A 16940-nucleotide genomic window follows, 5' to 3' on the forward strand; every position below is an offset into this window, starting at 1 on the left:
TATAGAGGGAGAATAGTTGTTGGACCAACTGTCTATTGGAACTGGGAACCACTGGAACTGAGAGATTTAATAATGATTCTTTAAAAGGTTTCCGCTGCCACCATATTACTAAAGAACAGGCTGAGGTACTGTTGAGAGGTTGTTCAGTAACACACTCTGTGTTACTCTAGTTTTCTTAGAAGCTGGTAAAAAGCTGACTTGAATAACCCTTTTACCACAAAAATATTCACACTTAGGCTGGTATAGGTTGGTAAAAATAACAGGAACTTTATTTGAACAGACTTGGATATTTCAGGTACAAATGCTTGATGGTTTCAGTAAAAATCTGGCATACAAAGCTTGTGGTTATTTGGACTGCCATTCATAAACAAAGTCTATCCTATTTCAATAGTCCCATCTTAGCTGAGTTGTGTCTCCTTTGTTTATCCATTCACTTGTTTTTGAAGCTCAAATTCTGTTCTTTCAGGGACGCCAGGTATTCCCGGACCAAAAGGTATTGATGGACCCCCAGGTAACCCAGGTGTGCCAGGATCACCGGGGCTTCCAGGTACGTTTTAAGGGATGTGAGACCTGTCAAACACATGTATTACACAAATGAATAGATTCATTGCAGGACTACTGCATTCTATTTTCACTTGCATGGAATTCTGGGATTTGTAGTTTAGGAAGGGGTGCTTAAAATACTCAGCAAAAGACCTCCAGTTCCTCTTTAAACTGCAAATTCCAGGATGCATCCATGGCAGTTAAAATGGTTTGATAGCACTATATTTATGGGTTGCTGTGAGTTTTCCAGACTGTCTGGCCATGTTCCAGAAGCATTCTCTCCTGATGTTTTGCCCACATCTATGGCAGGCATCCTCAGAGGTTGTGAGGTCTACTGGAAAGTAAGCAAGCGAGATTTATAAATCTTTGGAATGCCCTAGCTGGGAGGAAGTACTTTTCTCTGTTTGAGGCAAGTGTGAATGTTGCAATTGGCCACCTTGCTTAGCATTGAATAGCCTTGCAGCTTCGAAGTATAGCTTCATACTATATTTATGTAGTGTGAGTGGATCCAGGTGTCCACTATCACAGATCCAAATGGCACAGGTGGATCTTGGTGTGTGAGTGGAAGTAGTAAACATATTGTCCACCATGAACATTTAAAGGAGATGTTGCCCGTTCCTTCTGGACAGGTTCTTCAGACTCCAATAAAAAGGAGGGAATAACCAAACTTCTCTGCACCTTTTTCTTTGACATGAATGGTGACCATTCTTTACAAAATGTACTATTAAAGCAAGTCTCAAGGCTTCCAGAAAGACTGTTGTTTCTCACCTGTTTTCTTTTCCTGTGTATAGGTGAACTTGGCCGCCCTGGACCTCCAGGTTCTCCAGGGGAAAAAGGACAACCTGGACAAGACGGCATTCCTGGGCCAGCAGGACAGAAGGGTGAACCAGGTGAGCAAATACCTTCCTTCACTTCTGTGCTCCACTTTTTCTCACTCTCATTTATTCTTTACTAGCTTACTTACTTACTTAATTATTTAGGCAATCCCTCGTTGTCTGAGTAGGATTGTCTTCCAAGATCGGTGGGTCTGTAGGTGGCTGTGGAGCCCTATTCTTGACCTGCATGTTCTCCTGCAGTGAGGGCTTTGATTTCCAGGTGGAAGGCGGTCCCAGTCGGGGTTGGCTTGACGTGCCTTCCTCTTGGCACATTTCTCTCTTTTGCCCTTTATTCGTGCCTCTTCTACAGCATTGCTGGTCACAGCTGACCTCCAGATGGAGCTATCAAGGGCCAGGGCTTCCCAGTTCTCAGTATCTATGCCAGAGTTTTTAAGGTTGACTTTGAGCCCATCTTTAAATCTCTTTTCCTGTCCTCCAACATTCCGTTTTCCATTCTTGAGTTCAGAGTAGAACAACTGCTTTGGGAGACAGTGGTTGGGCATCCGGAAAATGTGGCCAGTCCAGCGGAGTTGATGGCGGAGGACCATCGCTTCAATGCTGGTGGTCTTTGCTTCTTCCAGCATGCTGACATTTGTCCGCTTGTCTTCCCAAGAGATTTGCAGGATTTTTTGGAGGCAACACTTATGGAATCGTTCTAGGAGTTGCATGTGACGTCTGTAGATAGTCCACATCTCACTGGCGTATAGCAGAGTTGGGAGGACAATAGCTTTATAGACAAGCACCTTGGTATCCCTATGGATGTCCCTTTCCTCAAACACTTTCTGCTTCATTCGGGAAAATGCTGCACTCGCAGAGCTTTACTGGCAGTAGTGGGTGCATTCCATCATTATGTTTCCATCCCCCAACTTTTTTATCTTGACTTATCTTGCTAGTAATATGTCAGAAAGCCCTCTTCAATTTTCCTGTGTCTGAAATGCTTGGGACCAGAAGTATTTTGGATTTTGAAATGCCTGTATTTGCATATATGTTGAAGTTGAAAGCCAAGTCTAAACATTCATTGATGTTTCATTTTCACCTTATGCACATAGCCTGAAGGTAAATATATATAATATTTTAAAACATATATTGAACCCTCAGAAAGTAAAGTTTCCAGATACGAGATGCTCAGCTTGTCACATAGTATAGAAATCTGACATGACAACAACTCTATAAACATAAAGAAAAAAATAGAAAAACCAACAGATTAAGAAACCGACATATAATACAATATGTTTGATATCCTGAGACGACAATTTTATCTTAAATGAACTAAACAGACTTTTTTGTGGCAAGTGATTTACTTAGTAACTCTGCTAATATAGATGAGTATACGTAAAGCCATGCAACATGGACAGCAGTGTAGAGTTGCTACTGAAGTATATACTATATATACTCAAGCATAACCCTAGTTTTTCAGCCCTTTTTTAGGCTGAAAAAAACCCCCTCGGCTTATACTCCAGTGAGGGTCCTGGTGGGAAGGCGTGAGGGTGAAAGGAGGGCTTCTTTCAGCCCCACGCCATCTTGCCAGGACCCCCATCTCTCCAACAAAGCTCTCCTTCCTCTCCTTGAGTCAAAGAATTTTCCCAGGTTTTTGGTGGTAAATTTAGGTGCCCCAGCTTATATTCAGGTAGGCTTATACTCGAGTATGTACGGTAATGATCCAGTTAACTTATCTATGATTATTGTGTTTTTTTCCAGGTCAACCAGGATTTGGTCGCCCCGGACCTCCAGGACTCCCAGGACTATCAGGCAAAGTTTATTTGTCTTTATTCACAGAACAGAGAAATCCTAGACTAGTAGTAGAGATCGTACTTTGTATTCAGAAAGTTCCAGCTTCAATCACAGATTTCTCTAGTTTCTCTTAGGACCCAGATGAGCCACTGAGAATCCAAGTTGATAACAATAGGCTAGTTGGACAAAGAGATTGACTTGAAGTAAAGTTTATGCAAAGTTTGGTCAGGGAGTATCTTACATTTAATCACTGAAGGCACATTGGAATAACCAGGTTTTCAGATTCCTCCTGAAGATTGCCAGCGTGGGGGCTTGCCTAATGTCTCTGGAGAGTGAATTCCAGAGCTGGGGGGCCACCACAGAGAAGGCCTTCTCTCTCGTCCCCACAAGTCGCACTTGCGATGCAGGCGGGAGCGAGAGAAGGGCCTCTCTGGAAGATCGAAGAGGTTGTGTGGGTTTGTAGATAGAAATGCGATCACGCAGTTAGGCAGGTCCCAAACCCTTCAGGGCTTTGTAGGTCAAAACGTGCACCTTGAATTGTGCCCGGAAAATAAATGGCAGCCAGTGGAGCTCCTTAAACAGGATGATGCCATTTTTGGAATTGGCAGGTCAAGTATACCCAGGAACAGAGCTAACATTTGAGACATCAAAATGTGTGTTGGCCGGTGAAATAGTTCTCAAAGTCTACACAGTTTTCAAGACTTTCTCTCAGCCCAATTGTCCGTTGTTTCATGCAAATGTACGAAGATTTCCAACTCAATTAAACATGACTTTTTCCCCATTTCTTCTTCTCAAACAACAGGTCAAAAGGGTGACTCAGGGTTGTCTGGGCCCCCAGGTTCACCGGGCCCCGTTGGTCTGAAGGGGGAGATGGGTCCCCAAGGGTTTCCTGGTCTGCAAGGTCCAACTGGCCCCCCAGGACTCCCAGGACCAGCTTCAGAAGGACCAAAGGGCAGCCCTGGACCGCCGGGCATCCCAGGGAGGCCAGGTAAGAGAGAGGAAAATAAGACCGCAGAACCTTTTGCTGACAGGTTATTGGTCTACTGGATTGGACAACTTCTGATAAGTCCCATAGATACTAATGCTGGAAGGCATTAACTTGATGTCTTCTGGCTATCCAAAATTCATCATGAAATATTATCTATGTTGAGAGAGAACAAGAAAGCCACACCATTCAATAACCTGACAGCAAAACTTCGCCAAACTTGAGATGTCCTCCGCATGTCGTCACGGCAATCATCCAGCCGAGCACCCAATCGACCTTAATAGCATCTGCCAAATGTGCCTGTACCATGACGCCACATGATAAACCAATCCATCTTGTGCACCAAACGTCATAATAATAATACCGCACTGCCCGCAGGACCCATTGAAATCAAACCCATGTTAGCAGCACAGCATGACCAGATTGTACCATGGTTCCCCTTCATCTTTGCGTCGCGTGTGTTCATCCTTGCTCCGTCATCTGCCACAGCTCCGATGGATCCGGTGCACCACGTCACCTTCATTCACCCTTCCATCCTTGTCATCTTTGCTTCTCCTCTGTGTACTAATTCATGGAAGTGTTGATTTCCATGATGGGTGAACACCACTGAGCTGCTATTGGGTTTCTACTGCAATCGGTACAAAGGTTAGAACATTTGGTAGTAAAAACAGAACAGGTGGACTTCCCTTTGTCCTATTTGCTCTGTCTCCAAGTCCTACATGAAGCAGCAACGTGGTGAGCAGAGTTATTGCTTGCACCTTCGCATATTTTGTGATCTTATTTCCATTGGCTTCTAGATTTACAAGCGTATGTGCTTTCTGTGACTTGTTTGCAGAGCATTAGCTATTCTTAATGGATTAATTGTTGGACAAGCTGCACAAACATTTAGGTTTTAATGTTGGAAATTTAGCTGAGTTCATTTGTAACTGTTACATCTGAAAATATTTGGGCAAAACGTAGTGGAACGTGGTGGGGATCCTAAGATGTGGACCAGACTCTAGTGGGACTTCATTGTCCTTCCCTAGCAGAAATGGAATGGTTCACAGGATAAGCATTAATGTATAATTTGACCATCTAGTTGAGATTTCTGGGGTTTTGTCACCAAAATTTGATCTTATGGCATTAGCACAAAAGCTTGCCTTAAAACAAGGCATGTGGGAGTGTGCCTGTCTCTTTTTTCTCTATGTTGGTAAGCATTTATGGAAACTTTCCAGCAACGCAAATCAACTTGGAAACAAGGTACATGCTCTTGTCAGGCCTTGTTTTAAAGCAAATGGAAGATTTTGTTTTAATTGAATGTGTCATGTTAGCACATGGGAGCATGTGCCTACTTTCAAGTTGAGTAGAGCTCCCAGAAAAACCATGCCGTATCACTAGTTAACTTGGAAACATGATGCATGCTCTTGTGTAACCTTGTTTTAAAGCCAAAGATACTGTATATACTCGAGTATAAGTCGAGGCAAGTAATTTTGCAACAAAAAACTGGGAAAACGTATTGTAATAATGAAGAGAATAAAATAATAAATATAATAATAGAGTAAAATAATTTAAATGTAATAATAACAGTCAGGGGCGGCTCAACCCATTACGCAAAGTAAGCATTTGCAGTATAGTTTATTTTGCCCAGGGGCGCTCTTGACGTGCTCTTGGGGGAAAATAGACCTTGACATATGTGAGTTGTAGTTACTGGGATGTATAGTTCACCTACAATCAAAGAGCATTCTGAACTCCACTAATGATGGAACTGAACCAAATATGGCACACAGAACTCCCACGACAAACAGAAAATATATATCAGCGATTCGTTGGGGGGGGGGGGGGCACCAAAATACTGCTTGCTTACCATTGAAAATTACCTAGGGCCGCCTCTCATAACAGTACTAATTAGAGTAAAATAGTAAATGTAATAATAATAGAGTAAAATGATAAATGTAATAATAATAAATAGAGTAAAATGATAAATGTAATACTAACAATAATAAATAAAAATAATAAATATAATAAAATAAAAATAAAATAAAATAATTATTGTTATAATAATAATAATTAATAAAGACCGCCTTACTTGGATCTGCGTGCATCATTCGAAAATACATCACACAGTCCTGACTTGTGATTTTGTGATACGAAATTTGCTGTGACATACTGCGTTTTTGTGTCAGTAAAATAAATAGAGAATAATAATAATAATAATAATAATAATAATAATAATAATAATTTTATTTTTGTGCCCCGCCTCCATCTCCCCGAAGGGACTCGGGGCGGCTTACATGGGAATAAGCCCAATCAACATAGTTAAAATATGACACATTAAAATTCATAAAACAACGGCATAAAACAAATAAACAACAGCATAACACAATATAAAAACAACCATTGAGTAACAACCAGTAACCTGAAATAGCAAAACAGTAATAGAGTAAAATAATAAATGTAATAAAAATAATAATAGAGTAAAATAATTTTTTTTGGCTGTGTCAGAAGTGACTTGAGAAACTGCAAGTCGCTTCTGGTATGAGAGAATTGGCTGTCTGCAAGGACGTTGCCCAGGGGACGCCCGGATGATTTGATGTTTTTATCATCCTTGTGGGAGGCTTCTCTCATGTCCCCGCATGAGGAGCTGGAGCTGATAGAGGGAGCTCATCCGCCTCTCCCCAGATTTGAACTTGCGACCTGTCTGTCTTCAGTCCTGCCAGCACAGAGGTTTAACCCACTGCGCCACCGGGGGCTCCAGTAAAATAATGTAATAATAATAATAATAATAATAATAATAATAATAATAATAATAATTGGAGTAAAATAATAAATGTAACAACAACAACAACAACAGAGTAAAATAATAAATAACCTTGACTCAAGTATAAGCCGAGTGGGGCTTTTTCAGCTTAAAAAAAGGTCTGAGAACTTAGCTTATACTCCAGGATATATGGTATATATTTTTAAAAGACCTAATGCCATATCATGATCGTTCAGCAGAAAGGGACACAGGCAGCCCAGGATCCACATCTTACTCATTTGTGCTTGGATAAACAACCTGAGAAGGCACCAGTAACTGCTCAGTGGTTTCGTTCTTGTCTTCCTTGTTTGTATCGCATGCATATTGTACCATTCAGAGCATTTGTGTCACTCAAACGCATGTCCAACATGGATAGACCAAGCTGTTGTTGTTTGACAAATGAGTCTGTATTTGAGTCCAACCAAATGAGCTAATGATGAAACCCCATCACATAACATGAGAATGAAATCGGCAGCCAAAGCAGGCATTTCTTGAATCAGCTACTTTAAAGGAACAGTTGAGCATTTTGATGAATAATTTGGTTTTCTTCTTAGGAGCCTATTTTTGTTATGAGAAATCCTTAATAACCATTCCATACCAGACATTTGGACTGTCTTCATTTGATCATTTTAGACCAATTGGTATTGGATTGTGATGATGGGTTGTAATAGCTTGGTCTATACATTGTATAAAGAGAGCCATTTTAGATGGATCGCCATGAAAATGTTTAGTTTATTGACATATCTAACCGTATTGATGTTTCCCCTTTCTAATGATGGCCTTGGTGAACTGTTGGTCCCCTACTTCCAGGTGCCACAGGTTAGCTCATTAACTCTAGAGTCATAACTTTGCATGGACTTGGATGTACTACTTTGATGGAGAAAAGAAATGTCTTGTTTTCTAAGACTGTGTATGCCAAGTCATTCATCTTACATAGATGTAATGAATCACTAGTGATTGAAAACATTGAATATAACCATTTGCATTACACGACGGGGCATTCATTAAAGCTTCCCCTGACCCAGTTCTATTTATCCCAGGATGCTGAAACTTCACATGTGTAATGTTATAAGTCTCTATAGGTTACGTGCCAATTTACAACTCAGAGCTGATAATGGTCTTGATTTTAAAGGTGCTGAAGTGGTGTGAGGTTTGATAATGGGCCCAGTGGAATACAGAGCAATCCTCAAGTTCCTTTACTCGAAAGGCCGTACACCAAAGGAGACCTTTGATGAGTTGAAAGAGGTTTATGGTTATGATTCCTCATCATATGATGGAGTCAAGAACTGGCATTGTCAATTCCAATGTGGTCGGACTTGGGTGCAAGCAGTTCCAATTCTAGGATGACCCCACTCTGCTAATGAGGGATACACCACCCAGCAAGTGGAGGTCGCCATTTTGGAAAATCGCTGTGTAACCATTCACCACCTAGCTCAAAATGTCAAGATTAATGTGGGATCTGTGGAAAAAATCACCCAAGACCATCTTCACATGCATAAGGTATCTGTTTGCTGAATCCCCCGGCTGCTCACACCTTTCCAGAAGCAGGAACGAGTTGAATTCTCTCAGGCTCTCTTGACAATGATGTGCCATGGAAACCAGGAGGACTTTTTCCAAAGACTGATCACACAGGGTGAAAGCTGGGTCCATCACTCTGATCCTGAGACTCAAGTCCAGTTGATGCAATGGAAACATCATGACTCACCATCTCCAAAAAAAGGCAGGTGCCCAACTCTCAGTAGGCAAGGTCATGTTCACAGTATTTTAAGACTAGCACAGATTGATGGATTTCCTAGCAAAGGGGAACATGATCACTGTGGCATACAATGCTTCATTGCTGCAGAAATTGCGGGAGGCCATCAAAACCAAGAGACAATGTGGCATGCTCACCAAAGCGGTCCACCTTCTGCAAGACAATGCACCAGTTCACAACTCCCCTGTTTCCCAAATGGAAGCATGTTCCAGTGGCTTTGAAATTCTATCGCATCCCCCTTATTCACCCAACCTCACACCATCGGATTTCCACCTCTTTCCAACGATGAAGTTATATTTGAAGGGCAAGCATTTATCAAATGACGAGACTCTGATTTCCAAAGTCACAACGTGGCTTGTGGAGCAACCTGGTGACTTCTACAAGTGAGATGTTTACAGTTGCTTAAAAAGATGGGAGAAGTGTGTGTCCTGAGGTGGCACCTATGGAGAGAAGGACTCATAGCTGGGCCAAGTTTCACTGCTCTCAGTCCACAGGAAGTGGGTCAGAGGAAATCTTTAATGAATGCTCCTCATATGGCAGTGTAGATCAGACCTTACTTCAGAGTGAGTCTTCTCAAGTGCATTAGAGCTTAGAGTTGACCTGCAGAGGATTACACTGTAAGAAGGGTTTTCGTTCTCACTTCAAAGTGTTAGTTCCAATTTAGTGATCATTCTTGTTTATCTACTAATGTAATGTTACTTAAGCTAATTGTAAGATTCTTCATACTTTTCCAGAGAATAGGAGTGACTTGGCATACGCATCTGTGTTGTGTGGATTGAAACAAAGATTTGAAAGCTTGCTATGATGGCTTTTAAGGGCAAAATGACTTCTCAACTTCACGGAAAGAGGAATAGGTTAAAATTAAGACATTGCATCAATTTTGCAGTCATCTGCAGCTCACTAAATTCATAGTGGTAGATAAGAAAATAGAAAAATAATGAAGACCATACTCATTCTTAAAATGTCCTTCATAATTCACAGTGTTGATGCAACGTTGGGCCTTTCCCTATTTGAAATCATAGCAAACATTTTTATCTACTTTATCTTAGACTATTCATGCTAGTCTCACCTTTTGTTTAGCAATGTAGTTTGCTAATGTAGGCAAATAATTAGCTAAGGATGTAAAGGAAAGACAGCAAGTGAGATCAAAAGTATGTGTATGCTTAACTTAATGTTGCATGGAATTGTAATATTTCTGAAACATTTCACTGACACGTTCTATGCAGAGGACACGAGAAAGGCTTCACTTTACCTGACCACTGCCCCAAAGAAAGCATTGCATTCACATTCAAAGGATTGTAGAACCTTAGAGTTGGAAAGGACTGCAGGAGCCATGACATCCGACTTCATGGCTCTTGCAAGAATATACTGAAAGATTTCCATCCAACTTCTGTTGAAAGACCTCCAAAGAAAGAGAGTCCATCAGATTCGGTGGTAATCTATTCCACTGTCAATAATAATAATAATAATAATAATAATAATAATAATATACTTTATATTCCACTCTATCTCCCCGAGCGGGGTCAGGTTGGATTACAGAACACATATATGACAAACATTAAGTGTCGCTATACAATTAACAAGGACAGACAATATATAAAGATAGGCTTTCCTATCTTTTTCTATTTCTGTCATCTGGAGGCTGTGCTTGACTCCGGCCAGAGAGGGTGCTGTCGCTCCATCTTCCATGCTGAGGAGATTTGACGTCCTTAGACATCCTCCCATTCGAATTGCTGACATGTCCTTATGGGCGCCTTTTATTACCTCCCCGCTTAAAGCGGTACCTATTTATCTACTCACATTTCTGTTTTCGATCTGCTAGGTTGGCAGGGAGCTGGGGCTGATTGCGGGTGCTCACCCCGACCCAGGCATGAACTGCCAACCTTTTGATCAACAGGATTTTCTGCAGCTTAGCGGTTTGACCAGCTGTACTAAGCCTGGCCCCAAAAGCCTTCACAGCCTGATGTTTAGGTGGAATTTCTTTTCTTGTGATTCAAATCCATTCGTTTGTGTTCTAGTGTCCGGAGCAGCAGAAAATAGGCTTTCTCCATCTTCTACTTGAAATTGTTTCAGTTATTTAGCGATAGCTATCATGTCTTAGTCTTCTCTTCTCCGTACTGAATAGTTCTGTACCTTAAGGCATTCCCTATAGGATTTGGTTTCCAGACCTTTTACCTTTTTGATTGCTTTCCTGGACACTTTCCTTCGCTAATTGTGGTGCCCAGAACTGGACACAGTATTTCTCCAAGAGAGATCTTATCAATAATAATAATAATAATAATAATAATAATAATAATAATAATAATACACTATTTATATTCCACCCTTCTCCCCTAGGGAACTCAGAGCAGATTACAGCAGTTACATACATAGGGAAACATTCAGTGCTTTTACAGTCACATAAGACACACAAACACAAAAAAGGCAAGGCTTCTCCTTTCATTTCCGGCATCTGGAGGTGATGCTCATCTCTGGCTCTGGGGGAGGGTTTTTCTCCATTTTCAAGCCAAGGAGCCTGCGTTGTCACCTCCTGGTCATGTGGCCGGCAAGATTGCTTGGAGCATCACTTTACCTTTTCCTGCCAAAGCGGTACATATTTATCTACTCACATTTGTGTGTTTTCGAACTGCTAGGTTGGCAGGAGTTGGAGCTGACAGATGGGAACTCACCCTCTCGCGGATTTGAACTGCCAACCTTCAGATCAGCAGTTCAGCAGCACAAGGGTTCAACCCATTGCGCCACTGCGGCCCAATCAATACAGAAATCTCTCAATCTGGAAAGTATACTTTGGTCAAGCCAGCCTAGAATTGGATTGGATATTTGGCTGTTGAATCATTATTAACAGCAATAACATTTCTATAGATGTATATTGTATGGCGGTTCCTCATGCAGCAGTGTCAGTGAAATGGTCTCAGTTAGTACTTGCCTTTGTTTCACATGGAACTAATGAATAGTATAGTATGCCTTGGACTCCACCGTTAAATCCATTAACTCCCAACAAAATTATGGATTTAGTAGATTTTATCACGTTAGCCTGATCACCAGAATACATTGTCTAATGTCTATATAAATTACACTATATATCTATATAAGTATACTGGCGGGTGGGACAGTTTTTCTCCACGCATGCAATGTTGTAAATGCAAAATATGCTGGTGAAAATGGGTTTCGCTGTTTAGTATCAATATCTCATATCTGTGCTACTTCTAACTGGTAATCTTGTTTTGCACTGTGTGGTGTCTGATATCCCCCTAACATCGATCATTGGGCTTTGGTGAACTCTGACCCTTCCAGGTCCTCCAGGTTAGATTCTTAACTTGGTTGGTTTGCTTTTCTGCATTGCTTTGGTTGTTTACAATGTTACTTTGACTGTAAATCTGAAAATGACAGCCTGAGATGTGCTAACAAGCCAGGGCTTATCGTTATGCAAACGATCTAGGCAAACATCGCCTCCTTTCCTCTCCTCTCCTGGCTTGCAAAGAGATCAGAAACATTTGCTTATCTTTTTGATTGACTATAGTTTACAGAAATTCTCCAAACTTATATGCGATAAGGTTAGGCTTAGCTGATATGGAGCAACTTCAAATCATGGTTTATAAAGCTTGCTTGTTTCAATACATCATAACCAAATTGCATCATTACTCTTAACTGTTGTTTAGTCAAACTAGCCAACTTTAAATCATGATTTGTGAAGCTAACAATGCTAGTTTAGAACTTAAACACAACCTTAACTATAGTCAATTGAAAAGCAACATTTTCTAATCTCCTTGTTGTGGAACACATTTAATTGCAAGGGATTTATTATTATTGCGACAAAATTTGTTTTTTTGTTTGATATCTACATCTTTTCAGGCTAAGTAACAGCTAAATTATATATAATTTTCTGACCGTTTTGGCAAACCTACTTGGCAAGAGAGGCACCCAGAGTTTTGGTTCAAACTTTGATTTCTCTGACCCATATTCAAGTCGCAAAATGCCCCATTTATTTTGGTATTAATTTGTGTTGGTTTCCCTCTATTTATTTATTTATTTAAAACATTTATATTCCACCCTTCTCACCCCAAAGGGGACTCGGGGCAAAGCATATACACGGCAAACATTCAATGCCAGGACACAAATTCACATACACATACATAAATATTAAAAAATATTTATCAAAATATTAAATTACACCATTTAAAACCATCCTAGTCATCCGCATCAAGTCTAATTGGCCTGGTCATCTTTCCTATTGCTGCTTTATTGCCCTGTCCCGAAAGCTTGGTCCCACAGCCAAGTTTTTACCATCCTTCTAAAGGACAGGAGGGAGGGGGGTGACCTGATCTCACCATAGCCAGGGAGCAATTGCTGAGAAGGCCCTGTCTCCTGTCCCCACCAATCGCGCCTGTGACAATGGCGGGACGGAAAGCAGGGCCTCCCCGGAGGATCTTAATCTCCACGATGGTACATAGGGAGAGATGCATTCCTCTAGCAAGGATGTTGTGCTCTCTTAGAGTGTCCAAGTTTTCCTTCTAGTAGGAGAGAAGGTACAGGAACCCATTCCTTTTCCCAATGGGGAGAAAACGGTTTTGGGGGGTATCCATTGGTAACCTCAACCTTTCCAGTGCTTTCCAATGCAGTTAACCAAGATTTGTGTAAACAACAGGGGAGTGTCTAGTAGTGTGTATCTTCATTATGTGCTTCCATTTTGTCTTTTCGTGACCTTGTTCGAGTGTCCCATTTCACTCCGTTTAAGGCTGAGAAAAGAGAACCCACAATATAAGTTGGGCAGGTTTTCAAGACCTTTTACCATTCACGTGCATAAATACAATGATCCAGTATGATCCCAGTATCTATGGGACCTGTGCTTGTGGTTTCATTTACCTCACCATCTTTATGCACTCCAGGCATTTTCTAGGATCTCCTATGGTTTGCTTCCTCCAGAAGACAACTCTTTCTGCTGGAGGACCTAGAAATGTTTAGAGCAGTAGTTCTCAGCCTGTGGATCCCCAGATGTTTTGGCCTACAACTCCCAGAAATCCCAGCCAGTTTACTAGCTGTTAGGATTTTTGGGAGTTGGGATCCACAGGTTGAGAACCACTGCTCTATTTCCCATGGATACTGGTGTCATGCTGGATGAAAAAGAACACAAGATTTCTGGTGTAGTTTTCCCTCCACAATGACTATTATTGCACTATAAGTAAGGTTTGTCAGCACTGTATTCTAAGTATATTATATAATGCTAATATTATGTGAAGCCATGTGAGTTTAGGGGTATAGATAGTTTGTGTTAGTGACTTCATCCTTGATAAGTAAGGGGTTTTGACACAGTGAGATACCCAATGAAGAAAATGGTTAACTGCTGGGAGATATTTTTTCACACTTCTTTGCCAAAAATATTTTTAGTGCAAAATACCAAAAACTGCTTATTTTGTGCAAACTACACTCATTTTTGCACAGTAATATCGGGGTGTGCAAGAAACAAGGGGTTTATTTTCAACCCATTAGCTTTTTCCAAAGCTAACTGAAGAAATAATTGAAAGTTGGCGTCCCCAAAGAGTGTGTTGACTGAGGCGAGTTGTCTTATGTAGAGCACACTGTTTTGGGAAGAGTTTCCAAACTGATACCTGAGTTTGGCATTGCATCTCCCCACAATTTCAAGCAGGTTGGGTGAGCATTTTAGCACAAGCCATACTTACTTAGAGATGGATTTAAAAGGGTGTTGAGTCCCATTGACCCACAGACTTCTTGTTTTGCAACATCAAGGTCCAACTGGTCCAGAAGGTGCCCGTGGGCCCCCTGGAACCGGAGGGGTCAAGGGTGAAAAGGGCAACCCCGGTCCAGCTGGTCAACCTGGACTTCCTGGCTTGAAAGGAGATCAAGGAATACCTGGACGCCCGGTAGGTACCCAGGGAGAAGCCTTGATCTGGGTCTGTTGTCCTTTCCAAAGTTATGTATGATTCAGGACCACTGAGTTCAATGAGGTTGCCTTCATATATATGATTAGATTGTTAGTTGAGAAGTGTTGTCATTTGCTTTCAATTCAACTTTGACTTATATCAACTCGATACATGAGAGACCTCCAAGAGTCCCACCAACTGCTCTACTCAGGTTTTGTAAACCCAGGATCAGTGGTATGTAATAGGCATGTGCAAAAAGTTTGGAAGTGTCAGAAATCTTAAGAAAATCAGCAGTTTAATAAGTCGGAAGCCATATTCAAAGCATTTGAATATTTTAGAATCAAAACTTACCCCATACTTTTACATTTTCGTTTTGTAAATCTCGGAAGGCTTCCAAATTCAGTGGGTTGTTGTAGGTTTTTCCGGGCTATATGGCCATGTTCCAGAGGCATTTTCTCCTGACGTTTCGCCTGCATCTATGGCAAGCATCCTCAGAGGTAGTGAGGTCTGTTGAAAGTAGGAAAATGGGTTTATATATCTGTGGAATGACCAGAGTGGGACAAAGGACTTTTGTCTGCTGGAGCTAGGTGTGAATGTTTCAACTGACCACCTTGATTAGCATTTAATGGCTTGAAAGTGCCTGGGGGAATCTTTTGTTGAGACATGATGTGATTCCCCCAGGCACTTCCAAGCCATTAAATGCTAATCAAGGTGGTCAGTTGAAACATTCACACCTAGCTCCAGCAGACAAAAGTCCTTTGTCCCACCCTGGTCATTCCACAGATATATAAACCCATTTTCCTACTTCCAACAGACCTCACTACCTCTGAGGATGCTTGCCATAGATGCAGGCAAAACGTCGAGAGAAAATGCCTCTAGAACATGGCCATATAGCCCAGAAAAACCTACAACATCCCAGAGATTCCGGCCATGAAAGCCTTCGACAATACTTCCAAATTCAGTTTCATATTCAGTGCAAGGAAGCAAAGCCATTAGGCCAACAAGGTTGCCTGCCTAGAATTAATTAATGGGAGTCTCGGCATTAGGAGCTGTGAAAAGAGGAAGCAGTGCATTTTGGCAATGCAGAACTCTGGGAAATGTAGTTTGGGAAGAGGAAGAACCCTATGCCAAAGAATTCAAAAGGCTCTGCCCTAAACTACATTTCCCAGTATGCATCAGCATCAGAAAGCCCCAATTAGGAGAGGGAGATTGGTCTATTGCCAGCCAGAGTTCAGTTGTAAATATTCTACACTGTGATTTCTGTTTCTGGAACATAAATGGCAGTTCCTAATTGGTTGTGTCATAAAAACATGGTGAAAGTTTAGTACATTGCAAAAACGTCGTCTTTGTGCAAGGGACATCGTCCTCTATATAGCACGTTTTGCTTTGTTGTGTCTCCACAAAGCAAAGTTTCTGCCACAAAATCAAAGTTTTTGGATAGAACGACTACTTTCAAAGTAAAGACTATATGATTAAACAGGAAATAACACTTTCAAAGTAGGAACAGATTTTAAAATGTTGTTTCTAAAAACGTTGAAAATTCACCCAAACTCCATGGATAAGTGAAACGTTCTGAAATTTGGTGGGCTAACAGTGGTCAATATGTTCTACCATTGTTTCACCCCAATAGCTTTAAAAATAAGGGAGATGGGAGCCCCTGAAGTTTCCCCAATTATAGTAATTTATTTATGCGCAATTACTATAATGAAACAGTAAAGAAATTTCATTAGTCTCATTATAATAACAAAATTTTCAGTAACTATACTTTAGAAACACATTAAAAATGCGATGCCAGCATTTCCCCCCCCCCCCCCCCAAAGTTTTGTAATGACTTTTGAACCATTTTTAATGGATTGCACATTCCTAATATGTACCTGTGACGGTTGGGTCTATATTTGAAATATATATGCAAGTGTGAAAGTATGGGACAGTCCTATCAACAGCTGGCATGGTGTGGTAGTTTGGATGTTGATCTGGGATGCCAGGAGACGAAGCCTAAAATCTCAGCTCAGCCAAGGATTCCTTTAAGGAGCTTGAACAAGTGGCATTATTCAATATGCTTGTCTTCAGCCCAGTCCTTTGCTTTTCGTTTGGTACTTCTTTGCAATGGGAATAATAACCAATGCTGTGTTGTCTCAGGGTGAACCAGGACGTCCTGGTCTGAATGGAATGAAAGGCGATCATGGTGTCCCAGGTGTTCCAGGATTCCCAGGTATAATAAAAGACAATTATTTAAGAGAAGGGGCTAGAATTGTGCTGATTTCCATATGTTCTTAGGCTGCAATTTTCGATATTCCTAACCAGTGGCTTAGCTGGCAAGGGCTACTGGGAGGGTGGCACAGTTTTGCTTTAGAGTAGTATTTCCCAAACTTTGGTCCTCCCAGATTTTCTGGCTGTA

The 16940-nt window shown here is 41.2% G+C and overlaps 1 protein-coding gene across 1 annotated transcript in view; it reads left to right on the forward strand.

Moving 5' to 3' along the window:
- The window catches only part of COL4A5 (collagen type IV alpha 5 chain), a 139911-nt gene that overhangs the window by 106302 nt on the left and 16669 nt on the right, over positions 1-16940 (forward strand). Inside the window, exons 38-43 of the mRNA XM_060756218.2 lie at positions 467-547; positions 1335-1433; positions 3117-3167; positions 3952-4137; positions 14409-14542; positions 16682-16754. Coding sequence (XP_060612201.2) covers positions 467-547; positions 1335-1433; positions 3117-3167; positions 3952-4137; positions 14409-14542; positions 16682-16754 — 624 coding nt within the window. The remainder of the gene's footprint in view (positions 1-466; positions 548-1334; positions 1434-3116; positions 3168-3951; positions 4138-14408; positions 14543-16681; positions 16755-16940) is intronic.

The sequence above is a fragment of the Anolis sagrei genome, chromosome 10, assembly GCF_037176765.1.
Source record: "Anolis sagrei isolate rAnoSag1 chromosome 10, rAnoSag1.mat, whole genome shotgun sequence".
NCBI lineage: Eukaryota > Metazoa > Chordata > Lepidosauria > Squamata > Dactyloidae > Anolis > Anolis sagrei.